This window comes from Podarcis raffonei, chromosome 15, assembly GCF_027172205.1.
Source record: "Podarcis raffonei isolate rPodRaf1 chromosome 15, rPodRaf1.pri, whole genome shotgun sequence".
Classification (NCBI taxonomy): Eukaryota; Metazoa; Chordata; class Lepidosauria; order Squamata; family Lacertidae; genus Podarcis; species Podarcis raffonei.
Genome location: NC_070616.1, coordinates 25051288 through 25072675, shown reverse-complemented (window position 1 = coordinate 25072675; position 21388 = coordinate 25051288). Strand labels below are relative to the sequence as shown.

At 47.1% G+C, this 21388-nt stretch overlaps 1 protein-coding gene across 1 annotated transcript; it reads right to left on the bottom strand.

Annotated features, from left to right (window-relative positions):
* Nucleotides 1-9015: 9015 nt before the first annotated feature.
* LOC128403139 (uncharacterized) lies at nt 9016-19390 on the bottom strand. The gene is made up of 11 exons (XM_053367804.1): nt 19253-19390; nt 17935-18204; nt 15481-15621; nt 14581-14829; nt 13588-13791; nt 12868-13035; nt 12086-12235; nt 11771-11950; nt 11186-11399; nt 9373-9456; nt 9016-9179 (listed from the first exon to the last, which is right to left on the bottom strand). Exons 1-11 carry the CDS (start codon nt 19337-19339, stop codon nt 9016-9018), a joined length of 1911 nt encoding a protein of 636 aa, XP_053223779.1. The 5' UTR covers nt 19340-19390.
* Nucleotides 19391-21388: the final 1998 nt, after the last annotated feature.

Here is a 21388-nt window from a genome sequence, read left to right as displayed (position 1 = left end):
CAACAAAGGTCTGTATAGTTAAAGCCATGGTTTTCCCAGTAGTGATGTATGGAAGTAGAGCTGGACCATAAAGAAGGCTGATCGCCGAAGAATTGATGCTTTTGAATTATGGTGCTGGAGGAGACTCTTGAGAGTCCCATGGACTGCAAGAAGATCAAATGTATCCATTCTTAAGGAAATTAGCCCTGAGTGCTCACTGGAAGGACAGATCGTGAAGCTGAGGCTCCAATACTTTGGCCACCTCATGAGAAGAGAAGACTCCCTGGAAAAGACCCTGATGTTGGGAAAGACTGAGGGCACAAGGAGAAGGGGACGACGGAGGACGAGATGGTTGGACAGTGTTCTCGAGGCTACCAGCATGATTTTGACCAAACTGCGGGAGGCAGTGGAAGACAGGAGTGCCTGGCGTGCTCTGGTCCATGGGGTCACAAAGAGTCAGACACGACTAAACGACTAAACAACAACAACAACAACAACAACATGTACGCATTGCCTTGGGAATGGTCTTTACCAGCCTTGCTGTGTTCGTGTGGGCCTCACCATAACTAACCAGTTGTACTGAGAACTGGAATCCTTTGCTAATCATGTCCTGGCGACGGACTCTTGCCATCCTTGGCTTAAGCTGCAAGCTGACATTACACGACTCGTTGCAGATGTACATTGGGGCAGAGGGAGAGAAAACAGGCAGCTATGTCAAGTCAAGCATTTGGGGGCGATTAGGCGTCTCCAATGCTATTTTTCTAGAAAAAAAGAGATGCTGGAACTCACCATGAACCTCGCTCTCTAAAAATGGCAATGGTGCCCACCTGAGAGGCACAATCCTAACTTGTTGCCTCTTTCACTCCTGCCCCCATTCATTCCGGCCTCCCCTTTTTGGCTTCTGCCACTTTCCTTTCCAGGGCTTTTATTTCCTTCAGCAGAGAGTCTTTCTCCAAGCCGATGGCCTTGAGCTCATCAAACAGTGAAGCTCCATCATCTCCGCTCCTGGAGATGCACTCTTCCTCCTCTTGTAGGAGTGTCACCAGCTTCTCGTTGAGCACATCCAGCTTGTCTGCTGCTGCTTCGGGGGTGGTGTGGGGGTAACTGCTGGCCAGTGAGCTAAGGAAAGGGAGGAAGGGTCAGATCAGGCCTTACAATGATCTCTGGCCAAGCGAGCAGCCCGATAAAGCAGTGAAGACTCTCCATCAGTTTTATACAAGTTTATTTGAAAGAAAAACACATTCAGAGCATGGCAATCTGCCTGCTCTCATTAATCTAGTTGCTCAGTCTGACTCATCATTCCATCCCCAACAGGAAGAACGCCAAAATCCCGCCTTTCATCTCCTTCCCTTCCGTTGCTCTCACAGCCTCTCTAATCTCCTCATTTTAGGACCGCAGGGCGGAGCTACCTCTTCCTCAGAAGACTCAGTCTCTAACACCGTCTTATCTGCTGGTTGCCTGGCAATGCCTTGGCCGACGTCCAACTCCTCCTTCCCTTGGGAACTAACCACTTCTTCCCTGGAGAGGAGGGGCCCCAGGCTGTTCTCTCTAAAATCAGACAAACAACTCTCATCTACAGAGTCAGCCTCTTCCTCGCTCAGCTCAATTTCCGAGGCTGACTCTCCCGGTGTGCTGGGGGGGCACGTTCCTGACACGCCTTGGTGCATGCTGTGTAGTAATTGAGCCCATATCAACACCCATACATTTAAAGCACATTTACAATAATTTTACAGTCATGGTTGTCCTCTAAAGGACCCTGGGAATTGTCCACATCTCGCAGAGCTACAGTTTCCAACATCATTCACAAACTACAGTTCCCAGGAGTCCTTATGGGAAGCCACAAGATATAAATGTATGTTGTGGGTGTGACTTTGGAAACTTAGCTTCCCGACTTCACACTTTCCATTAGCCTTCTGGTTGCCAATGCTAAACTGCTCTCTTCCAGCCCTCATTACCTGCAATATTCGCCTACTTTCGAAGGTTGTTGTACAGATGACTGAGACAATGAATGCACTGACACATAACACTAAGCCATGGTTTGCTTTAAGCATTTTGTTCAATGATCTATGGCTTGTCTCATAGACAAGCAACTTGGTGAGCATTGGAGATGGAGTGGACAAACGAACTATGGCTATGCAAGGAAGTCGTGGTAAGACATAATACCAAACTATAGCTAAAATGGCAACAACAACCGTTTCACAAGGGCTGGGTTTGGACAACTTCACAAAACCCAGTTTCGCTGAACAAACTAGACCTTAAGTGTATACACTGCACTGCACTGGCTTCCATCACCCATCAGCTTTAGCCAGCATGCCCAATGGTCCTGGATGATGGGGTTTGCAACCCAGCAATGTCTGGAGGGCCCCAGGCTGACTACCCACCTGTTTTCAGTACATTGTCATTAACCACCACTTGTGACTTGGACCACTCTCACCTTGTCAATGGGAGAATCTCCTCGCCGCTGGGCAAGATGTGGGAATAACATTCCTTCTTCTTTCCAGGCAGTTTGCTTCTGAGCGAGTCATCAAAATCCACGTCGAGCAAGAGGCTCTCATGCTTGCAAAGAAAGGCAAGGTGACCATTAATGAATTTGCTTCTCTAGCGTTGCATCCAGGGGGTTAGGTGACCTTTGGTGGACCTTCCAACCCTAGAATTCGACAAAGCAGCAGGTGCTATTGGGTACATCTGCAGGGGTTATGCAGGCAGGTGGGAACTTCTGTGCTGGTTGCATGTCAAGGACAGAGAGCCATGGCCAACTATTGTTGAACTACAACCTCCATCATCCCTGACTGACCTGTCGGATACTGATGGGAGTTGGAGTTCAACTACAGCAACTGCAGGGCAATAAGTCTCCCACCTTCTGTTTTGTAGCTTTGCTAGCTATTAGTGGCTTTGTATGTGACTTTTGCTTGTTAATACTTTGTGATCATTTAAAAGTAGTATGCTGACCTGCTGCTTTGGGGATGGCACAGAAAACTGGGGCGGGGAAAAGGGGGAATGGAATATCCTGGAAAAGGATACAGCTAGCTGGAAGCTTGAACAGGAATTGCTCCATGCTGCAACATACCGTATTTTTCCATCTATAAGACATCCCCATGTAAAAGACGCCCCCTATATTTGGGGACTCAGATTTAAGAAAATGGGGGGAGATGTATCCGTGTATAAGACGCCCCCTAAGTTTTGACATTACTGTTTAGGAGAAAAAAACATAGTCTTATACACAAAAAAATATGGTATATATATTTTTTGCAACCCCCCCCCCTGCAAATTCATAAACATATAGTGAAGCTGTCCAGGGCTATCCCAGCCTTCTTCAATCTTGACTGAGAAGCAACCAGTCTTTCTCTCTAGGGTGGCACAAGGGACCCTGGGAAGGGGTGGAGAGTGGATTGGTGTGTGTGTGTGTGTGTGTGTGTGTGTGTGTGTGTGTGAAGAGTTACCTCCTCCTCTAAGTCTTCAGAAGGCTTCACTTTGGCATCCAAGAGCCCTGAGAGGAGATTGATTTTCTCATCTGCGAGCCCCTCTCCCTTCAGAAAAGCCTCGTTAATCATCATTGCAGCGGATTTACTGTCCTCCAGAACTGCTGACGTCTGAAGCCTGAGAGAGAACATTTCACCCAGGCAAGCCTTGAGTGCCTTCGATGCAATGATAAATAATATAGTTAATTATATATATATTGCACCTTCTCCTTAAGTATGCTTAATGCACATTATTTCAAGGTAGCAAAAATTAAGAGAAATATGAAGGAAGGGTAGGGGGAAAGAAAGAAAAATTATCAGAATAACTTTTCAGATGAGTTCACGGCAAGCTGAATCTGTTGGTCTCAAAGAATCCCTTGGAGCTATTTTCATGGTGCAGGCAAGTCACTCATTGGAGCATAACAGAGCTGGAAGCAAATTCCTGGATGGACTTCTAGTTGCCTGGAAAATTAACCAAGACACCTCATTGGGTCCAGGTTGATTACGGCACTTAAATTCTGCTGAATCAATGGCACATCATCAACGTGACCAATCTCAGTAGTGGGCTTGTGGATTTCAAACATTTTGCTCCTTGGCTGAGCTGGGCTGGAACCTGGTCCAGGTCAGGGACCAGAGGACAGTGGCAGAGGAAGTGCAGATATTTTAAAGTGTTAAAAAATTTTCAGGTGGCTGGCGCTGAAAGGCACTGTGAATTGTGGTGCAAGCTAAAGGGAATGTGCACAACAGAGTATGTAAAAGCAGCCCCTACAACTTCCACTGCTGGGCATAATAGGTGCATAAAGATCCAAGCAGCTTCTGCAGAACAGACACACACAATCCATTTTCACCCATCATGGCTGTTCTACTGTGTGCACAAAGCACACCATAACCCCTGGGTATGATGCTTATACCTCAGAGATATTGCGGGTTCGGTTCCGCCGTAATGAACTGAATATTGCAACAGAGTGAGTCTCACACACATTTTTGTGTTACTCAGTGCATATAAAAGTTATGTTTACGCTATACTGTAGTCTATAGGGGTGGAAAGGGAAAAACCTGGCTCCAGATCCACTGGAGAAGAGGAGTAGTGGAGGTGGGTGGACACACGACAGGGCAGGCAACCTGGAGCTGCACCCATGTCCTTGTAAGCTGCAAACTACAATCAAGCAAAACACAACAAAATGAGGTGTGCTTGTACAGGCCTGGCAGAGCCCAGATTAACAGCAACCCTGCTTGGTTTTCTAAATTCCTATCTCTACTTGTTTAATGAACCACAGAGAAGGGCTAGGAAGGAAGCAGCACACCGAAATCCTTGCTGATTTTCATACAGATGCACATAGAAATTGTTGGAACTTTGGGTGCAATTCAGCTTGCTGGGAGGGGTTTGCATGGGTGAAGATCCCAAACCATCCCTGTGACTATCCCCGCACTGACTTTTCTTTATCTCTCCGATGTTTAGACTGATATGTCTTAGGTTGCATCCTGTTTATAGCTTCCTGCTCCTCCTCCCATTCTTTCTCTGGACCTCAAGACAAGAGGTCATCTTGGATCTATCTTCTGAGAACAAAGGGGCAAGCATGGCTGCTTTGCTTCTCCAAACAGACAGCTAGCTAGGGCTATAGAATTCTTTCCTATCCAGAATGTACTTCCTTTAATAAACACAAACTTCCTTATTTTATACAAAGTGTCAGTCTGAATACTGTTCAACCGAGCATGTGCTCCAAGTAAAGGATTCATTTAACTAATATTAACTGCTGCTGCTGCATATAAACTCTATCTATTAACAGAAATGACACACTGAGCCTAGGCAAAGCAGCTTAGTGGTATAGTTCTGTCGAGGTTCTGGTCCCTGTTTTCTTTGTGTGGGACCAGGGAACACTCTTACTAGCTTCTCCATGACAGGAATTCACAGATGGATACCACATTGCTCTTTCCCAGTCTGCTCACACCCGGAGTCTCACCCAAGAGGCCGCCAACCTTTAACTAGCAAAGGTAAAGGGGCCCCTGACCATTAGGTCCAGTCGTGGCCAACTCTGAGGTTGCGGCGCTCATCTCACTTTATTGGCCGAGGGAGCCGACGTACAGCTTCCGGGTCATGTGGCCAGCATGACTAAGCCGCTTCTGGTGAACCAGAGCAGCGCACGGAAACACTGTTTACCTTCCCGCTGGAGCGGTACTTATTTATCTACTTGCACTTTGACGTGCTTTCGAACTGCTAGGTTGGCAGGAGCAGGGACCGAGCAATGGGAGCTCACCCCGTCGCGGGGATTCGAACCGCGACCCAAGTCCTAGGCTCTGTGGTTTAACCCACAGCGCCACCCGTGTCCCAACCTTTAACTACCATGCCCTTTAAGGGTCCACGGATTTACACGGTTGTGACTGCTTTGTACCTGGTAAAAGAGCCTCCGAAAAGCTGGACTGGAATCCTGGCTGAGGTCTTCGGCAGCGATGTGGGCCAGGCAGTGAACGAGAAGCAGGATAAAACTGCCCACGCAACTCAGGCACTCCCTTAGAACGAACAGTTTGTTGCCAGAGGTCTAAGGAAGGAGAAAAGGCAACATTTAAATAAATAGATAAATACTGAACACATGAGAGAGACTGAGGACTGATGCTTTTAGCTCCAGGTCCTTCGTCTTCAGGCTTTTGATACTTATAAAGTTCTTCAATCTTCTCTCTCTCTCTCTCTCTCTCTCTCTCTCTCTCTCTCTCTCCTTTCTCAGAATTCATAAGAAGAGCCTGACTCAAAGACCCATCTGCCTCAGTGCTCTGTCCTCCCAGTGGCCAACCAGGTACCCATTATGGGAAGCCTGCAATCAGCAGGTGGCCACAATTGCACTGTCTCACCTGTGTGACTGGTTTTCAGAGGAACACTGTCTCCAATAGCGGAGGAGGTGTCAGGGACTGGACTGAGGAGGAATGGTGGGAGCCGCCCTCCCCCTTTTCTGAACCTTCCCAATGGCAGGAGGACGGTATTGATTTTGAACAGTGGTTTGTAGAGGGGCATAGTCCAGAGGGGAAAGCTGGGAAATACTGGGTGAAGAACAGCTAGAAGAGGAAACACCAGGAGAGAGACAGCTGGCAGATGCACTATCTTTAGAAAGCATTCCTGACCTCCCTTTGCCTAAAACTAGATGGGCTATGACAGTGATAGAGCAGAAAGCACAGTGCCAACAAGCTCAGATTACACAACATAGGAGTGACGTAGATTAATGGGGATGGAGAGGGTGAACCTTTACTGGGAGCAATGCCCTTTTTTAGAGAGAGATGCATCCCTTTGTCTCTCGCTGTGATTATTACAAAACTTACCTGGTAAGAACGCTCCGTTCGTTTGATCTGCTTATTTACTGCCACCAGGAGAAGGATCCGATTTCCCAAAGCCTGACAGGAGGACACTACCACTACAACTAGCAACCAGTGATATCACCCAGCGATTTTCTAATACCCTTTTAAAGCTTTCTAAGTTGCTGGCTAACATTACCTCTAGTGGGAGTGAATTTTTGCTGGGACCTGCACCCTGTATTTGGTCCCATCCTAAGGGCCACCTTTGACAGGTGGGCAGAACAACCGACATGTCAACTACAGTATATCAATAATGTGACACCACATGACTGACAGGCCAGTTGTCCTTCCCACATGTCAAAATTCATTGTGGGATGCTTCCAAGTGCCTGGCAGCTAGAGTCCCATGGCCAGATAGAGAGTCTTGGACACTTATCCTTTGGGTCTGAGGTTCCTCACAGCTGCTCTAGATGGACCAGTGGCCTGACACGATGTAAGGAAGGTCCATACATTCATTTGTGTGGGACATTTGTTCTTCATTTTGTTTTGGGGAAGATTCCCTCTGTCACAAGGACGTACCTGATAATAGAAAGAGTTCCGGAAGGCGTTTCCTGGTGTGTTGCTGGAGGGAATGCTGGAAGCAACACACAGATCAATCTCTGGTGCCTAACATTGAAAGAAAACAATCTGTTATGGATATGCTTTGCCTCTTTGGTGCACTGTACATCCAAAGCACAAGCCATATCTGACCAGAATTTAGAATAAGACTGCCACTTTCTCAAATACAAAACATCCTTCACATTCAATCTGCCTGTTCTTTAATTACAGACATGAAATCAAACCACTTTGCTCAATGTTTTGGAGGGCTAACTTGGCCATTTCTTTGTGGGAGGTTTTCCATGGTTGCAATACATCACAGAGGGGCTGAAGCTCAAAGAACTTGCAGACAAAAAGGATAAAGACTTTAGGGAGAGAGTGATGTGAACTGGGAGCCACATGGAGTGATGGACAGCTAAGACAGCCTTCGTCTTCCCGGTGCTACAGATGTTGTTGGACTCCAGTGCTCAGCAGAACCAGCAGCCAGCATGGCCAATGGTCAGGGGTGAAGGGCATTGTAGTCAAACAACACCTGGAGGGCACCATGTTTGTGAAGGCTGTGTTAAGAGAAGAAATACTGTCTCTCAGTGCTTTGAATGAATAGCACCATTGTTGCTCTATTCTTGCTTTTGAAATTCTTGGGGTGGGGTGGCACAAAAGTAGCATGAGTAGAAGATGGCATTACAGTGGTACCTCAGGTTACAGACACTTCAGGTTACAGACTCTGCTAACCCAGAAATAGTACCTCAGGTTAAGAACTTTGCTTCAGGATGAGAATAGAAATTGCACGGCAGCAGCAGGAGGCCCCATTAGCTAAAGTGGTACCTCAGGTTAAGAACCGTTTCAGGTTAAGAACGGACCTCCAGAACGAATTAAGTTCTTAACCCGAGGTACCACTGTATTCCTCTGCATATGTTTCAGTCCAGAGCCATTAAAAGTCAATCTTTTTTTCAAGATTCTGCTCAGATTGCTGGGTTCCATGCAAAGCGTACCATTGTGCACTCCATGGGACTGTTGCCCTGAAAAACCTTGTGAACACTTACGCCAATATGAGGCCTGAGGAATTTCAGGATCACCATTCCGTATTGGTACACGACAAATTCCCTCGCAGAAAGGGTTGATGTGAGCAGAGGGACAAGATCTCTGGATTTAGGGACCATCTGAGTGTCCATTATATCCTGAAAAGAATTTACTTTATCTGCAAGCAAAAATAAACATGAACCAAAATACATTTGTTCTCTTGGGTATTTCATTTTAATTACTTTTGCTTGTTTGTACAATATAGGCTGATGCATTTCAAAGTCCCTCAATTAAAGCAACAGAGACAAAAATAAAATACTGCTTTTAAGGATAAAAGGATGCATATCAAGTGTTCATGAATTACTTGATTTGTACTGATGTGTCAATTCTTAAAAGAATTTGGGATGGTTTGAGAAGGAAGCGGGCAGCAGAGAGGAGAAGAAGAAGGTCATAGAGATAAGACACAAGAGTAAATGGGGCATAGCTATATTGTGTGTGTGTGTGTGTGAGAGAGAGAGAGAGAGAGAGAGAGAGAGAGAGAGAGATGGACAGAGGGTCGGGTGGGGCAGAGAGCAAGAACAGCTGTTATATCTTCAAAGGCAATGAACCAAGGCCCCAATCAAGCTGTTGATCCAGTAGCCTCCCTCCAGAAAAGAACCTGTCCATGGTGCTGAAACCTTTGTCTACTGAAAGCAGAACAGAGAGTGCAATGCAAAGGAATTACCATATTCCGGACGATGGACGTCCAGCAGTCCAACTGCCGCTGCACACTTTTGGATTTGGCAATTCACATCCTTCAGAAGAGCAAGGAGCTTGGAAGATGTCACACCACCAGATCCATTGCTATCTACACAAACAGGAAGAGAATACACATTGCTTGTTGGCAGGTGTTTTTTTGGCCAAGTTTGGCTACTCACAGGGCGCATTTCATAACTAACATGCAATATAGCTCGTTCCGGTGTGCACAGGAGCCTTCAATTCTTTGCAAAAGTAAGACGGAGCATCAGATGATGTGACAACAATCACTTTGGAAGCCTTACCAGACAGAAGAGCTGTGAACCGAGGATTCAGCAGGGTGGTTCGTAAACTCACTAGGAGTTCAGTTTGCTTCAAGACCTTGATATCTGCAAGGGAGGAGCATTGATTTTAGAATGCTGCATTATTTTACTGTTGTTAGCCACTCTGAACCCGGCTTCAGCTGAGAAGGGCGAGATATAAATAAAATTTTATTATTATTATTATTTATTAATCTAGTTAGTGTGATCTAAGACAAAGAATGGTGTAGACACATTCACATCCCTGCCACCCCTCCTGCCTGTGGGGTGGGGGAGGAAATTGTTCATTTCTCTTCTTAATGCAGCTATTCTTGAGATTCACACTCCTCCAAACTTGATGATGCCATTTCCCAATCAAAAACAGCATCAAAAAAGTGTGTGTAAGGCTGATATCACGGGAAAAGCATGTACATATATATTAGGAAAAAACTATCAGGGGAAGGGCTGTAGCTTAGTAAAGAGCACTGGTTTTGCATACAGAAAATCCCAAATTCAATCCCAGCATCTCCATGTATTGCTGGAAATGCTTCTTGCCTGAAATCCTGGATGGCTGCTGCCTGTCAGTGTAAGTAATACTGAGCTAAACAACTTCTTATGTTGCTAAAAAATGTGGCCAAAAATGCACTTGTATTTTCGTACAGATTTTTTGCTGGATAATTTGCATACTGATGCATAAACGAGGTGAACTGAACTTAAGAAAGGAAAAACTGGGAGAAACCGAAATTGAGAGTGAGAGAAAGTAGTTCTGGATACGGCTCAGCATGCTGCTCTGGAAATGGCTATGACCCCATGGGATTTGTTGACCAACACCACATTTACACCATACATTCAAATAGACATGACTTCCCCAAAGAATTATGGGAGCCGTAGTTTGCTAAGGGTGCCGAGAGTTGCTAGGAGGTACCTAGGCTTTTGGTGCCTAGCGATGGTTTTCCCAGTAGTGATGTATGGAAGTGAGAGCTGGACCATAAAGAAGGCTGATCGCCAAAGAATTGATGCTTTTGAATTATGGTGCTGGAGGAGACTCTTGAGAGTCCCATGGACTGCAAGAAGATCAAACCTATCCATTCTTAAGGAAATCAGCCCTGAGTGCTCACTGGAAGGACAGATCCTGAAGCTGAGGCTCCAATACTTTGGCCACCTCATGAGAAGAGAAGACTCCCTGGAAAAGACCCTGATGTTGGGAAAGATTGAGGGCACAAGGAGAAGGGGACGACAGAGGACGAGATGGTTGGACAGTCTTCTCGAAGCTACCAGCATGAGTTTGACCAAACTGCGGGAGGCAGTGGAAGGTAGGAGTGCTTGGCATGCTCTGGTCCATGGGGTCACGAAGAGTCAGACACGACTAAACAACTAAACAACAACAACAACCTAGTCCTTTCAGAGAGCTGCAATTTCCAGAGATCCCTGAGGGATTCTTTTTAAATCTCTCTGGAAATTGTAGCTGGGACGGCGATGACAACTAGATACCTCTTAGCAACTCTCAGCACCCTTAGCAAACTACAGCTCCCATAATTCTCTTTAAACAGCCATGGCTGTTAAAGTGGTATAATAGTGTTTAAAATATATGGCATTAACATGGCCCAAGTAAACAAACCTCAGATGGGGCTATTGGTTTGAGACAGCAACTCCGAAACCATCAGCTTTGCTAGCAACCAATGAAGGTCTCTCCATTTATGTGATTGAAGCCTCAGCTTCCATCACTGAGTGTCACTCTCTTTATTTTAAAAGTGCTCACTGAGCCATGGATGAGTGACAAGGCTGGCTTAACTTTCTGTTAGCAGCCAAGGAGACTTACTTTCTGCCAAGAGGGAGAGAACTCTGTCTTCAGCCAGGCTGGGTTGGTTTTGTCCTGGCAAAGAGGCGGCTTCAGAAGTCAGCGAATTTCCATCTTCTTGACCTGAGTATTTTCTCCTTTGATCTTTCTCCATCCTCCCTCTGAGCTTGTGCACATCTTGGCGAAACGCCTTGTCCAAGAAGGTCACCGTCTCATCATGTTCTCTGATCAGTTTCTAACAAGAATAAGGGTTAAGCCCTGAGTTGCTGTCTGCATTCCCTCTAAATATCCGTAAGTCCTGACCCTCCACCTCCTGGAGTCCAGCTGGGACAGACTATGGGCATTTCTGCATAATGCTCTGAGCCTCTTTAATAGACCTCACAATACTGGAAACTGCAGGAGCCAGGAACTACAGTTTCTCCTTCAGTGACACAGAGCTACATTTTGTGTGCGTAGAAGTCATGCAGGGGTGCCAACTTGAAAAAAATATTGGAGTGCCCAGGTAAGCCCCGCCCCACATAATCGATCACATGACGTGGTGCATGAACACCATTTGAATGGCAATGTTCATTCCCTTTGGAGAAGGGCCAGCCCTCCTGCTCCCACCTGCTTTGACCACTTCTTCATTTCCCCTCTTTCCAGCTGATCCTCCAGTTTTGCTTTCTCTTCCAATATTTGCTCCTGGTAAGATTCCTCCAGCTCCACCAACCTAGCTTCTTGGGAATCCACCCATTTCTCTTTTCCTTTTCCTCCTTTACCTTTTTTTTCTAGAGGAGGACTTTCACTCTGCAGGGCAGAAAGAAACCATGACTTTCAATTAATTTTTTTAAAGAAACAAGAAGTGATTTACTTCTTCTCATTTGGCAACCTCCTTTGAATCTTCCCTGCAGAAAACCAATGGCTTCTATTGGCAAATCCTACCTGGGGTGGACTGGGATTGCTTGAGGTTCCCTCTTTTGCCTTCTGGCTGCCCAGCAGGTAAGTTCTCAGCTGCTCTGCCAGCTCTCTGGTTTTCTGCTTCCTGAAGTCCTGCAGTCCACTGGCTATCTGGCGAGCATCCTCCAGGCGCTGCTGTTTGAAGGCCACATTGAAACAGCGAGAGAGAAAGATAGGAAATACAGGCAGTGGTTAGGTTGCACAACAGCAGAGGAGTCAGCAAAAATAGTCACTGTTAATGTAGGGCTTGTGAGTCTTTGCAGGTTAGTGGGCACACTTGGAATTTTGAGGAAAGGCTGTGAGCAGCATTCAAAATGGCTACCATGAGGCATAACACAAATTGGCTGCTATGGGAGGTAGCAGAGGACAAGCCAGTGCAAACAGGAATTGAGCTGCAACAGCAAACCTTCTACAGTGGTACTTCGGGTTACAGACGCTTCAGGTTACAGACTCCGCTAACCCAGAAATAGTACCTTGTGTTAAGAACTTTGCTTCAGGATGAGAACAGAAATTGCGCGGCAGCGGGAGGCCCCATTAGCTAAAGTGGTACCTCAGGTTAAGAACAGTTTCAGGTTAAGAACGGACCTCCAGAACGAATTAAGTTCTTAACCTGAGGTACCACTGTAATGGTTTTTAGATATATATATTTTTTACTGTTTTTGCTTTCTTTTTTGTTTCTAAAGTGTCTGTTTGCTACCCTGGGCTGCTTGGGGAGGAAGAGCAGGATGTAATTTCAATGCATCATAATAATGTCAGTTCATTGTCACCTTGTCTGAGGAGTGAGCCTTCAGCATTTGGACCGTCTCTTGAAATTGCCTCTCCCTCAACTGCAGCATCCGTGCTGTGTGTTGCAGCTCCAACATGGAGTCCTCATACTCCTTTTTCCCCTTCAGCAGCTGAGCAACACCCTTCATCTCTTCATCCACAAGCAGCTCCTGAAACACAGAAAGGCCCAGATTCAATATGATGAAGACCACCCTCTTTTATTTTGTTTAGAGAGAGCAATAGAAGAGCTTTGCTGCATGCATTCTATCTAGCATAGAATTTTGCCTTCAGCTGTGCTCAGCCTCTGGGAAGCTGACAAGCAAACAGACCTCCCCTGCTTTCTGCTGCCCTGCATTCAAAGGTACCTGCTTGGAGCCAGGCTACCTTCACCTTCTCCCATACATACCTACCTGAACCTTAAGATCCCCTTTGGAGGCCCTGCTCTGGGTGCCCCCCGCTGAATCAAGTGAGGGACAGGGCCTTCCCAGTGGCTGCCCCCTGGCTGAAATGTATGGGAGCTACAGTCCAAAACAATTGGAGAGCAAAAGGTGGCTGAAGGCTGGCTGAGGCTAAATATAAGACAGCTTTACATCCTGTCAATCTTCCAGCACTCAGAGTAGCTGACCTGTAGTATCTGCACAATGCTGCAATTTTGACAGCCATTCTTCTCCGCTCTCAAAAATATCTTAGAGACATCTATTGGCAGGAACACATGTTCCTACCTCCTGAGCAAGGTCTTCTGTGGAGCTCTGATCGCCTGGTGTTCTGGGGACTGCTTTTTGAAGCCTTGAGATACCTTCTGATACCAGGACTGTTTGCCGTAGATGCCTCTGAGTCAGGAGAAAATACGCCAATTGTTCAGCAGCAGCGGAGCCTGGGGTCTGCTTGGCCACCTCCTGAATCACGTCCATTTCTTTGGCTTCCAGCTGGAGGAAACATTGAGAAAGCCTTGAAGAACCATTTTTAAAAGGATGAAGGGAAGAGTGGATGAAAGGCAAGTGTGGATAATCATAGAGTCAGATCATTGCATGCAGACCTTATGCATGCAGAGTTGGTGTTCTACCTCTAGCTGTTGCCTTTTCCTGATATGTTACAGATGAATCCTGAGTTTGGGGCACTGTCAGGGACCATGCTGAGGAAGGCTGCACAGATGAGGAATGGATAGAGCCTCCCCCCTCCCCCCTGCTACGGATCAGGATCCTGAATCTTCTCAGGAGCAGTGGGACAGTATAGATTTGGAGCAGTGGTTTGCAGAGGGACAGAGTTCAGAAGACAAAAGTTAGGAAGAACTTAGTGAATAGCTGGGAGAAAAAGAACTGGGAGAGAGAGAGAGAGAGAGAGAGAGAGAGGGGGGGGGGGAGGGAGAAGAACAGACTCCAGTTTGGTGGAAAGTGTCCAGCTGATCAGTCCAAGGTCAAGGAGATTAGATAAGGTAGCTGCACAGAAGGCACAGTGGTTGTGAGATCAGATTGCAAGACGAGGAAGTGACTTGGGTGACTTGGGGTGGAGTGGGTGGAAACCTTAATTGGGAGCACCTTCACTCCAAGAATGGACTCTGTTCTTTTGCTGTGATCATTAAAATCTCTTTAAACGGCAAGAGACTATTTTTGCTTTGTTCTGCTTATCCACAGCCAAAGGGAGGCAGGAAGCTGTTTCCCCAAAGCCTGACAGGCACATCTAGATGCAGCCAGGCCAATGGAGCGCAGTTTCTGTACCTTTTCCTCTATCTGTGCCTGCAGTTCCGTTTGGATCAGTGCCTGTAGCTTCCTCAGCTCAGCTTCATCCATTTCTTTGAAAGAGACAAGTATTTCGCCTTCCTTAGAGGACTTTTGGAGAAAGGCCATCACTCTCTCCACCTGATGTTGCTCAGCTGACTGGGACACCTCACGGGCTACCGTTTCCCCTGCAGCTGTGTAGCATAAGTTGTCCAGAACCTGTAATACGTCTTCCGGACAGCTCCATCTCTTAGGGCAGAAAGTAGAGAAATTCACACCAATGTTAGCAGTGGCGTCACCATGGGAGGAGCTGCAACCGAGCAAAGTTAGAACAACTCATGAAGATAGTGCATGCAGGATGTAAAGGTAAAGGTAAAGGGACCCCTGACCATTAGGTCCAATCGTGACCGACTCTGGGGTTGCGGCGCTCATCTTGCTTTATTGGCCGAGGGAGCCAGTGTACAGCTTCCAGCATGCTGTGGCCAGCATGACTAAGCCGCTTCTGGTGAACCAGAGCAGCGCACGGAAATGCCGTTTACCTTCCCACCGGAGTGGTACCTGTTTATCTACTTGCACTTTGATGTGCTTTTGAACTGCTAGGTTGGCAGGACCAGGGACCAAGCAACAGGAGCTTAACCCACAGCGCCACCTGCGTCCCTATGCAGGATATAGTTACCCATTAAAAGTAGGAGAACTGAGGTGGAGGAAGCTGTGAGTCAGACACTTGGTCCATCTAGCTCAGTATTCTCTACACTGGCAGGCAGTCAGATTTTCAGAGAAGGTTCCCTCCCAGCCCTACTTGGTGATGTCGACCATTGAACCTGGGACCTTCTGCATGCAAGGCAGGTGCTCTGTCACTGAGCTATGGCCCTTCCTCTGAAACAAGAGGCTGGGCTGTACCTGGAGATGGTTGTAACAATCCAGAACTCTGTGTATCCACCATTGCTTCATAGCTTCTTGCTTCACTATTTTGCTTGCCGTGGCTCGCAGTTTCTGAGCCACTGAGCCTCTGCCCAGCTTGCTCTCCAAAGTTTGAGTTTCCTGCAGACCAAAAGATAACGTTGCTGTAAGTTCGTTGTTTTTTTGCCAGGAGGGATGATGATGATGATGATGATGATGATGATGATAATAATAATAATAATAATAATAATAATAATAATAATTTAGACCCTGCCCATCTGGCTGGCCTTCGGCAGCCACTCTGGGTGGCTTCCAGTATATATAAAAACATATTTTTTAGTTTAGATGTCATCCTTGGGGTCCCCACCAAACCTATGCTTTTGTCTCCCTGGAATGGGGTTTCTGCAAAGAATAAAGTAAAGGTAAAGGGACTCCTGACCATTAGGTCCAGTCGTGGCCAACTCTGGGGTTGCGGCACTCATCTCGCTTTACTGGCCGAGGGAGCTGGCATACAGCTTCCGGGTCATGTGGCCAGCATGACTAAGCCGTTTCTGGCGAACCAGAGCAGCGCACGGAAATGCCGTTTACCTTCCCACCAGAGCGGTACCTATTTATCTACTTGCACTTTGATGTGCTTTCGAACTGCTAGGTTGGCAGGAGCAGGGACCGAGCAACGGGAGCTCACCCCGTCATGGGGATTCGAACCGCCAACCTTCTGATCGGCAAGTCCTAGGCTCTGTGGTTTAACCCACAGAGCCACCTGCGTCCCTCTTCTGCAAAGAATAAAGGGCTGCTGAAGTGGTCAAACCAATCTCTTTGCTAAGTTGATGATTCCTGTCAAGTCTGTAAGGGATCTGCCTTGTTTTGTGAAGTGTGGTCCAAATTGGACCTTTCCCCTACTGTTGACACGAGGTGGTGTTATCAAGCTTTGTGGGCCAGTGAAGGAGAACAAAGAGCTAGCAGGTTAGAACATTGGGTTGAGAAGAAGAGGCACTGAGGCTTGTCTTCCTCTCTGTGCTGGATCTAGAGCTACAACAATGGGAAACCCAGTAGGGATGAGCATTTGTTTATATATGTGCTCTTCAGAGGAACCAGAGACCAAATTGCAAACATGCGCTGGATTATGGAGAAAGCTAGAGAGTTCCAGAAAGACATCTACTTCTGCTTCATTGACTATGCAAAAGCCTTTGACTGTGTCGACCACAGCAAACTATGGCAAGTTCTTAAAGAAATGGGAGTGCCTGATCACCTCATCTGTCTCCTGAGAAATCTCTATGTGGAACAAGAAGCTACAGTTAGAACTGGATATGGAACAACTGATTGGTTCAAAATTGGGAAAGGAGTACGGCAAGGCTGTATATTGTCTCCCTGCTTATTTAACTTATATGCAGAATTCATCATGCGAAAGGCTGGGCTGGATGAATCCCAAGCCGGAATTAAAATCGCCGGAAGAAATATCAAGCACCTCAGATATGCAGATGACACAACCTTGATGGCAGAAAGTGAAGAGGAATTAAAGAACCTTTTAATGAGGGTGAAAGAGGAGAGCGCAAAATACAGTCTGAAGCTCAACATCAAAAAAACGAAGATCATGGCCACTGGGCCCATCATCTCCTGGTAAATAGTAGGGGAAGAAATGGAGGCAGTGAGAGATTTTACTTTCTTGGGCTCCATGATGATGACAGCAGCCACGAAATTAAAAGACGCCTGCTCCTTGGGAGAAAGGCGATGGCAAACCTAGACAGCATCTTAAAAAGCAGAGACATCAACTTGCCAACAAAGAGCCGTATAGTTAAAGCCATGGTTTTCCCAGTAGTGATGTATGGAAGTAGAGCTGGACCATAAAGAAGGCTGATCGCCGAAGAATTGATGCTTTTGAATTATGGTGCTGGAGGAGACTCTTGAGAGTCCCATGGACTGCAAGAAGATCAAACCTATCCATTCTTAAGGAAATCAGCCCTGAGTGCTCACTGGAAGGACAGATCCTGAAGCTGAGGCTCCAATACTTTGGTCACCTCATGAGAAGAGAAGACTCCCTGGAAAAGACCCTGATGCTGGGAAAGATGGAGGGCACAAGGAGAAGGAGACGACAGAGGACAAGATGGTTGGACAGTGTTCTCAAAGCTACAAACATGAGTCTGACCAGACTGTGGGAGTCAGTGGAAGACAGGAGTGCCTGGCATGCTCTGGTCCATGGGGTCACGAAGAGTCGGACACGACTAAACGACTAAACAACAACAACAAACAACATGTGCTCTACAGCTAAGCTATGGCCCTTTCCCCAAAGTCTCTTTACCTTTCCCTCTCCCCATAATACCCACGCACCGATCGAACCTTACCCACCTCTCTGCCAAATGCATCCACACCACCCTGTCATTGCATAACACAGGTTACAGAGAGAGGGAATTAAGACAGGAGTCTGCAAAGCACAGGACTCCGGGAGTTGCAACTCACACTGTTTGCTTTTGCAAGGCCTAATCTAGAAGGGCCCCCTGCTTTTTGCAGGTCGGCACCCAGTGACACAAGATTCTGGAGGATTTCTTCCAGAGAGAATAAAGCTCCGTCTTTGAGGGTTCTTTCCTCGGGGCTGAGCCCGGCACATTTAATTTCTTCCCAGTGCTGCTGTCTAAGCTCTTCTTCAGCATGCTGGTGATACTCAGCCAGCTCCTTCAGGAGGCTGTCCCAGTCGTTGGCCGCTCCCAAGTTATGCCTTCGTGTTGTTCCCTGGAAATATAGGGATATGGGAAGCACAGGGCAATAAGGTCAATTTCTTGATGCAAAGGTATCAATGAACACAAAACGGATATTAAAAATGTCAACATTCGGGTGGCAGTGGAAGAACCTTCCTCAGCCTTTGCTGCTAACCTGGAGAAGTCACTATCGCTCAACAAGACTCCAGTGTGAACTGGTAAATTAGACTTTATCAGGAAATTGGATTTCATGCTTTTAGGTTTCAGTAAATACATCAGGGTGTAGGGAGATGCCTTATTCAGGGTCAGGCTATTGGGGTGGGGGAACCACCAGGGGTGGGGAATAATGATAATAATGATGCTAATAATGATAATAATTTATTTATACCCCACCCATCTGCCTGGGTTTCTCCAGCCACTCTGAGCGGCTCCTAACAGAATATTAGAAATACAATAAAACATCAAACATTAAAAATTTCCCTAAGGGCTGCCTTCAGATGTCCTCTAAAAGTCAGGTAATTGTTTTTTTCCTTGACATCTGATGGGAGGGTGCCACTACCAAGAAGGCCCTTTGCCTGGTTCCCTGTAACCTCACTTCTTGCGGGGAGGGAACTGCCAGAAGGCCCTCGGCGCTGGACCTCAGTGTCCGGGCTGAACGATGGGGATGGAGACACTCCTTCAGGCTGAGGCCGTTTAGGGCTTTAAAGGCAGCACCAACACTTTGAATTGTGCTCGGAAATGAAGCTTTGTCTCTCCAGATCTTGTTGGACTCCAGCTCCCATCAGCATGGCCCTTGATCAAGGATAATAGAAGGTGGAGTCCTACAACATTTAGAAGGCCACAAACTCCCAATCTCTTTTCCAGACTTTACACTGATTGACAGTTGTTCTCCAGGGTTCTTTTCCAAATCTACCTGGGAACCATAGCACCATTTTTGATTCATGCAACCGTTTCAGATAATTGGATGCTGAGCATCAAGACCAATCATCCACCTTTAAAGATCTCATTTATTGGAGGACACTCCATAAAGCAAATTCTGTCTCTTGCCCATCGCCCCTCTCTGTGACAGACAGCTCTCTCACCAGGTCCTTTCTCAGCTTGGAGGAGTCGCAAAAGCAAGAGATCATGTTGATTTCCTCAGCCATCAAGGACAGCTCAAGGTGCACCATCTCGCTGGCGTGCTTCTCCAAGAAAATCCTGCCCAAACAACATCACAGGTAATGTCAGGAGGTGCTGGCAGATTTATAAGCTGCTGTTGTCAGAAAGAGATGAATTGATTCTCCCGTTGCTGAAAGAATGGCAGGAAGAGGCGGGAGCTGTCATGAGCCCCAAGGGCTGCTGGGATCAGATGTTGATTGAAAGGCACTGATGCAGGAGGAGGAAGGAGCAAAAGGAAGAGACTGAATGGTGGGAATGTGGACTGGAGGAGGAATGGATCTTCCCTATCTTCCCTGACTTCAGCCACTTTGGAAGAGGGAGCATGGGTGCTGGTTCTCCCCCCAATTTTCTGCAGAGAAAAGAGCCTCAGTGGAGGCTGGGGAGGACTTGGAACTTGCCAAGGTGGGGAAGCAGAATCTCATCTGATCATAGAATCGCAGAGTTGGAAGAGACCACAAGGATCATCTAGTCCAACCCCCTGCAATGCAGGAATCTTTTGCCCAATGCAGGGCTTGAACCCACATCCCTGATATTAAGTCTCATGCTCTACCAATTGAGCTGTCCCAGAGCTTAAGAGCCCCATGATTCTAAACACTGTGAATGCCAAGAAGAAAAAGCATCATAACCACAATCCCATGAAGAATTAAGACAGCACAGAGCTGTAGTAACCCGTAAGCTCCTTCCCAGCCTTCCCATTGGCTTGAGCAGTGTGTTGGCTCCTCCCTAAAAGAAACTGCCTATCCAATGGCCTTTCAGGGATGAGCTCTCCCTGTTTTGCACAACTGTTCTGCATCGTGCTTGTGCAGAAGAGGGGAAATCTTAGGGTGATGCCAATGGCAAGGGTGTCATTAGAGGGTAGCCCAAGGCCCCCAGCCCCTGGGTGTTTTGTGCTGGGCCTTGGAGCTTGAGGAAAACCCATGCATCTCACCTGGTCTGGATTTCTTGCAACAACTGGGATCTGTCTGGTGTGGACCAAGAAGGTGGCGCAGGCGAGAGGCTTGCCGCAGCAAGAGCCATTTCCTGCCTCGTTTCGGTCCGGAACGCTTCGCCGGCAGCTTCAGACACCTTCAGAGTGCTTCTGGATGAGTAGCCTATAGGAGGAATGAGAGGTGTCAAAGGGATGCTTCTTTTGAAGGCTTATCAAATTCACCGTTTCTCTGGGAGGGGAAGCACTGCGTAGAGCAGGGTGTCTGCAAACAAACGTGGAGCAGCTTGGTAGTGGCATTAAGTGAGACAGCTGCCCTAAGCCAAACAAGCGACGGCTTTCAGGTCCAAAAAGCTGATATTCTAAAGCACCAGTGAGGACCTTTTCCAACCTGAGGGCCACATTTCCTTCTGAGGGCCACTGGTGGTGAGGGCCAGAGGTAAATTGAGCAGACCAATAAGGGTGAATTTGACCTTGGAACAGTAGGCTGGTTTCCACTTACACTCAAACATTCCTCTCTATCCTCTGTCAAGGCAAGCAAGAGTTCAAGCAAGACACATTCCAGCTGGGCAAGGAGGAAGAAAAGCAGGGCCAGGAAGGAGTGTGGCCTGGGAAGGAAAGCCCCAAGGGCCACATAGAGAGCCCCAGAGGGCCACCTAGGGTCCCCGGGCCTGAGGACCTATATTTTATCCCTGGTCTAAAATTGGATAATGGGGATGGAAAAGGCAACCGATGAAGTAGTCCATGGCATGGGCTGAGGGTTAATTAGATCAGCTGGTGAATTAGCTGAGAGGCTGAGGGCCCAATCTGAGGTGGCATTTCTACCTTTGCATAGCTGCCATCTTGAAAAATAAGCCACTAGTACCAATGGTTGTTTCTGCAAATTGCAACCGTGGTGGGGACAAAGGGTTAAATAACCCTCCCTTCCAAACAGGGCCGGCCCTACTATTAGGTAGAGAGAGGGAGAGCTGCCTCAGATAGCCAATGCCACGGTGGTAGCTGCCCCTCAGTCCCTGGAACTAAACCGCTCTGGGGCCCCTAAGAAGAGATAGGGTATGTTTTTTCCATTGCCAGTGCAGATGCAAGATTTAACAGCCAGCTGTGTTGGGTTCTGTATGTGGAACCAGTGGAGGGG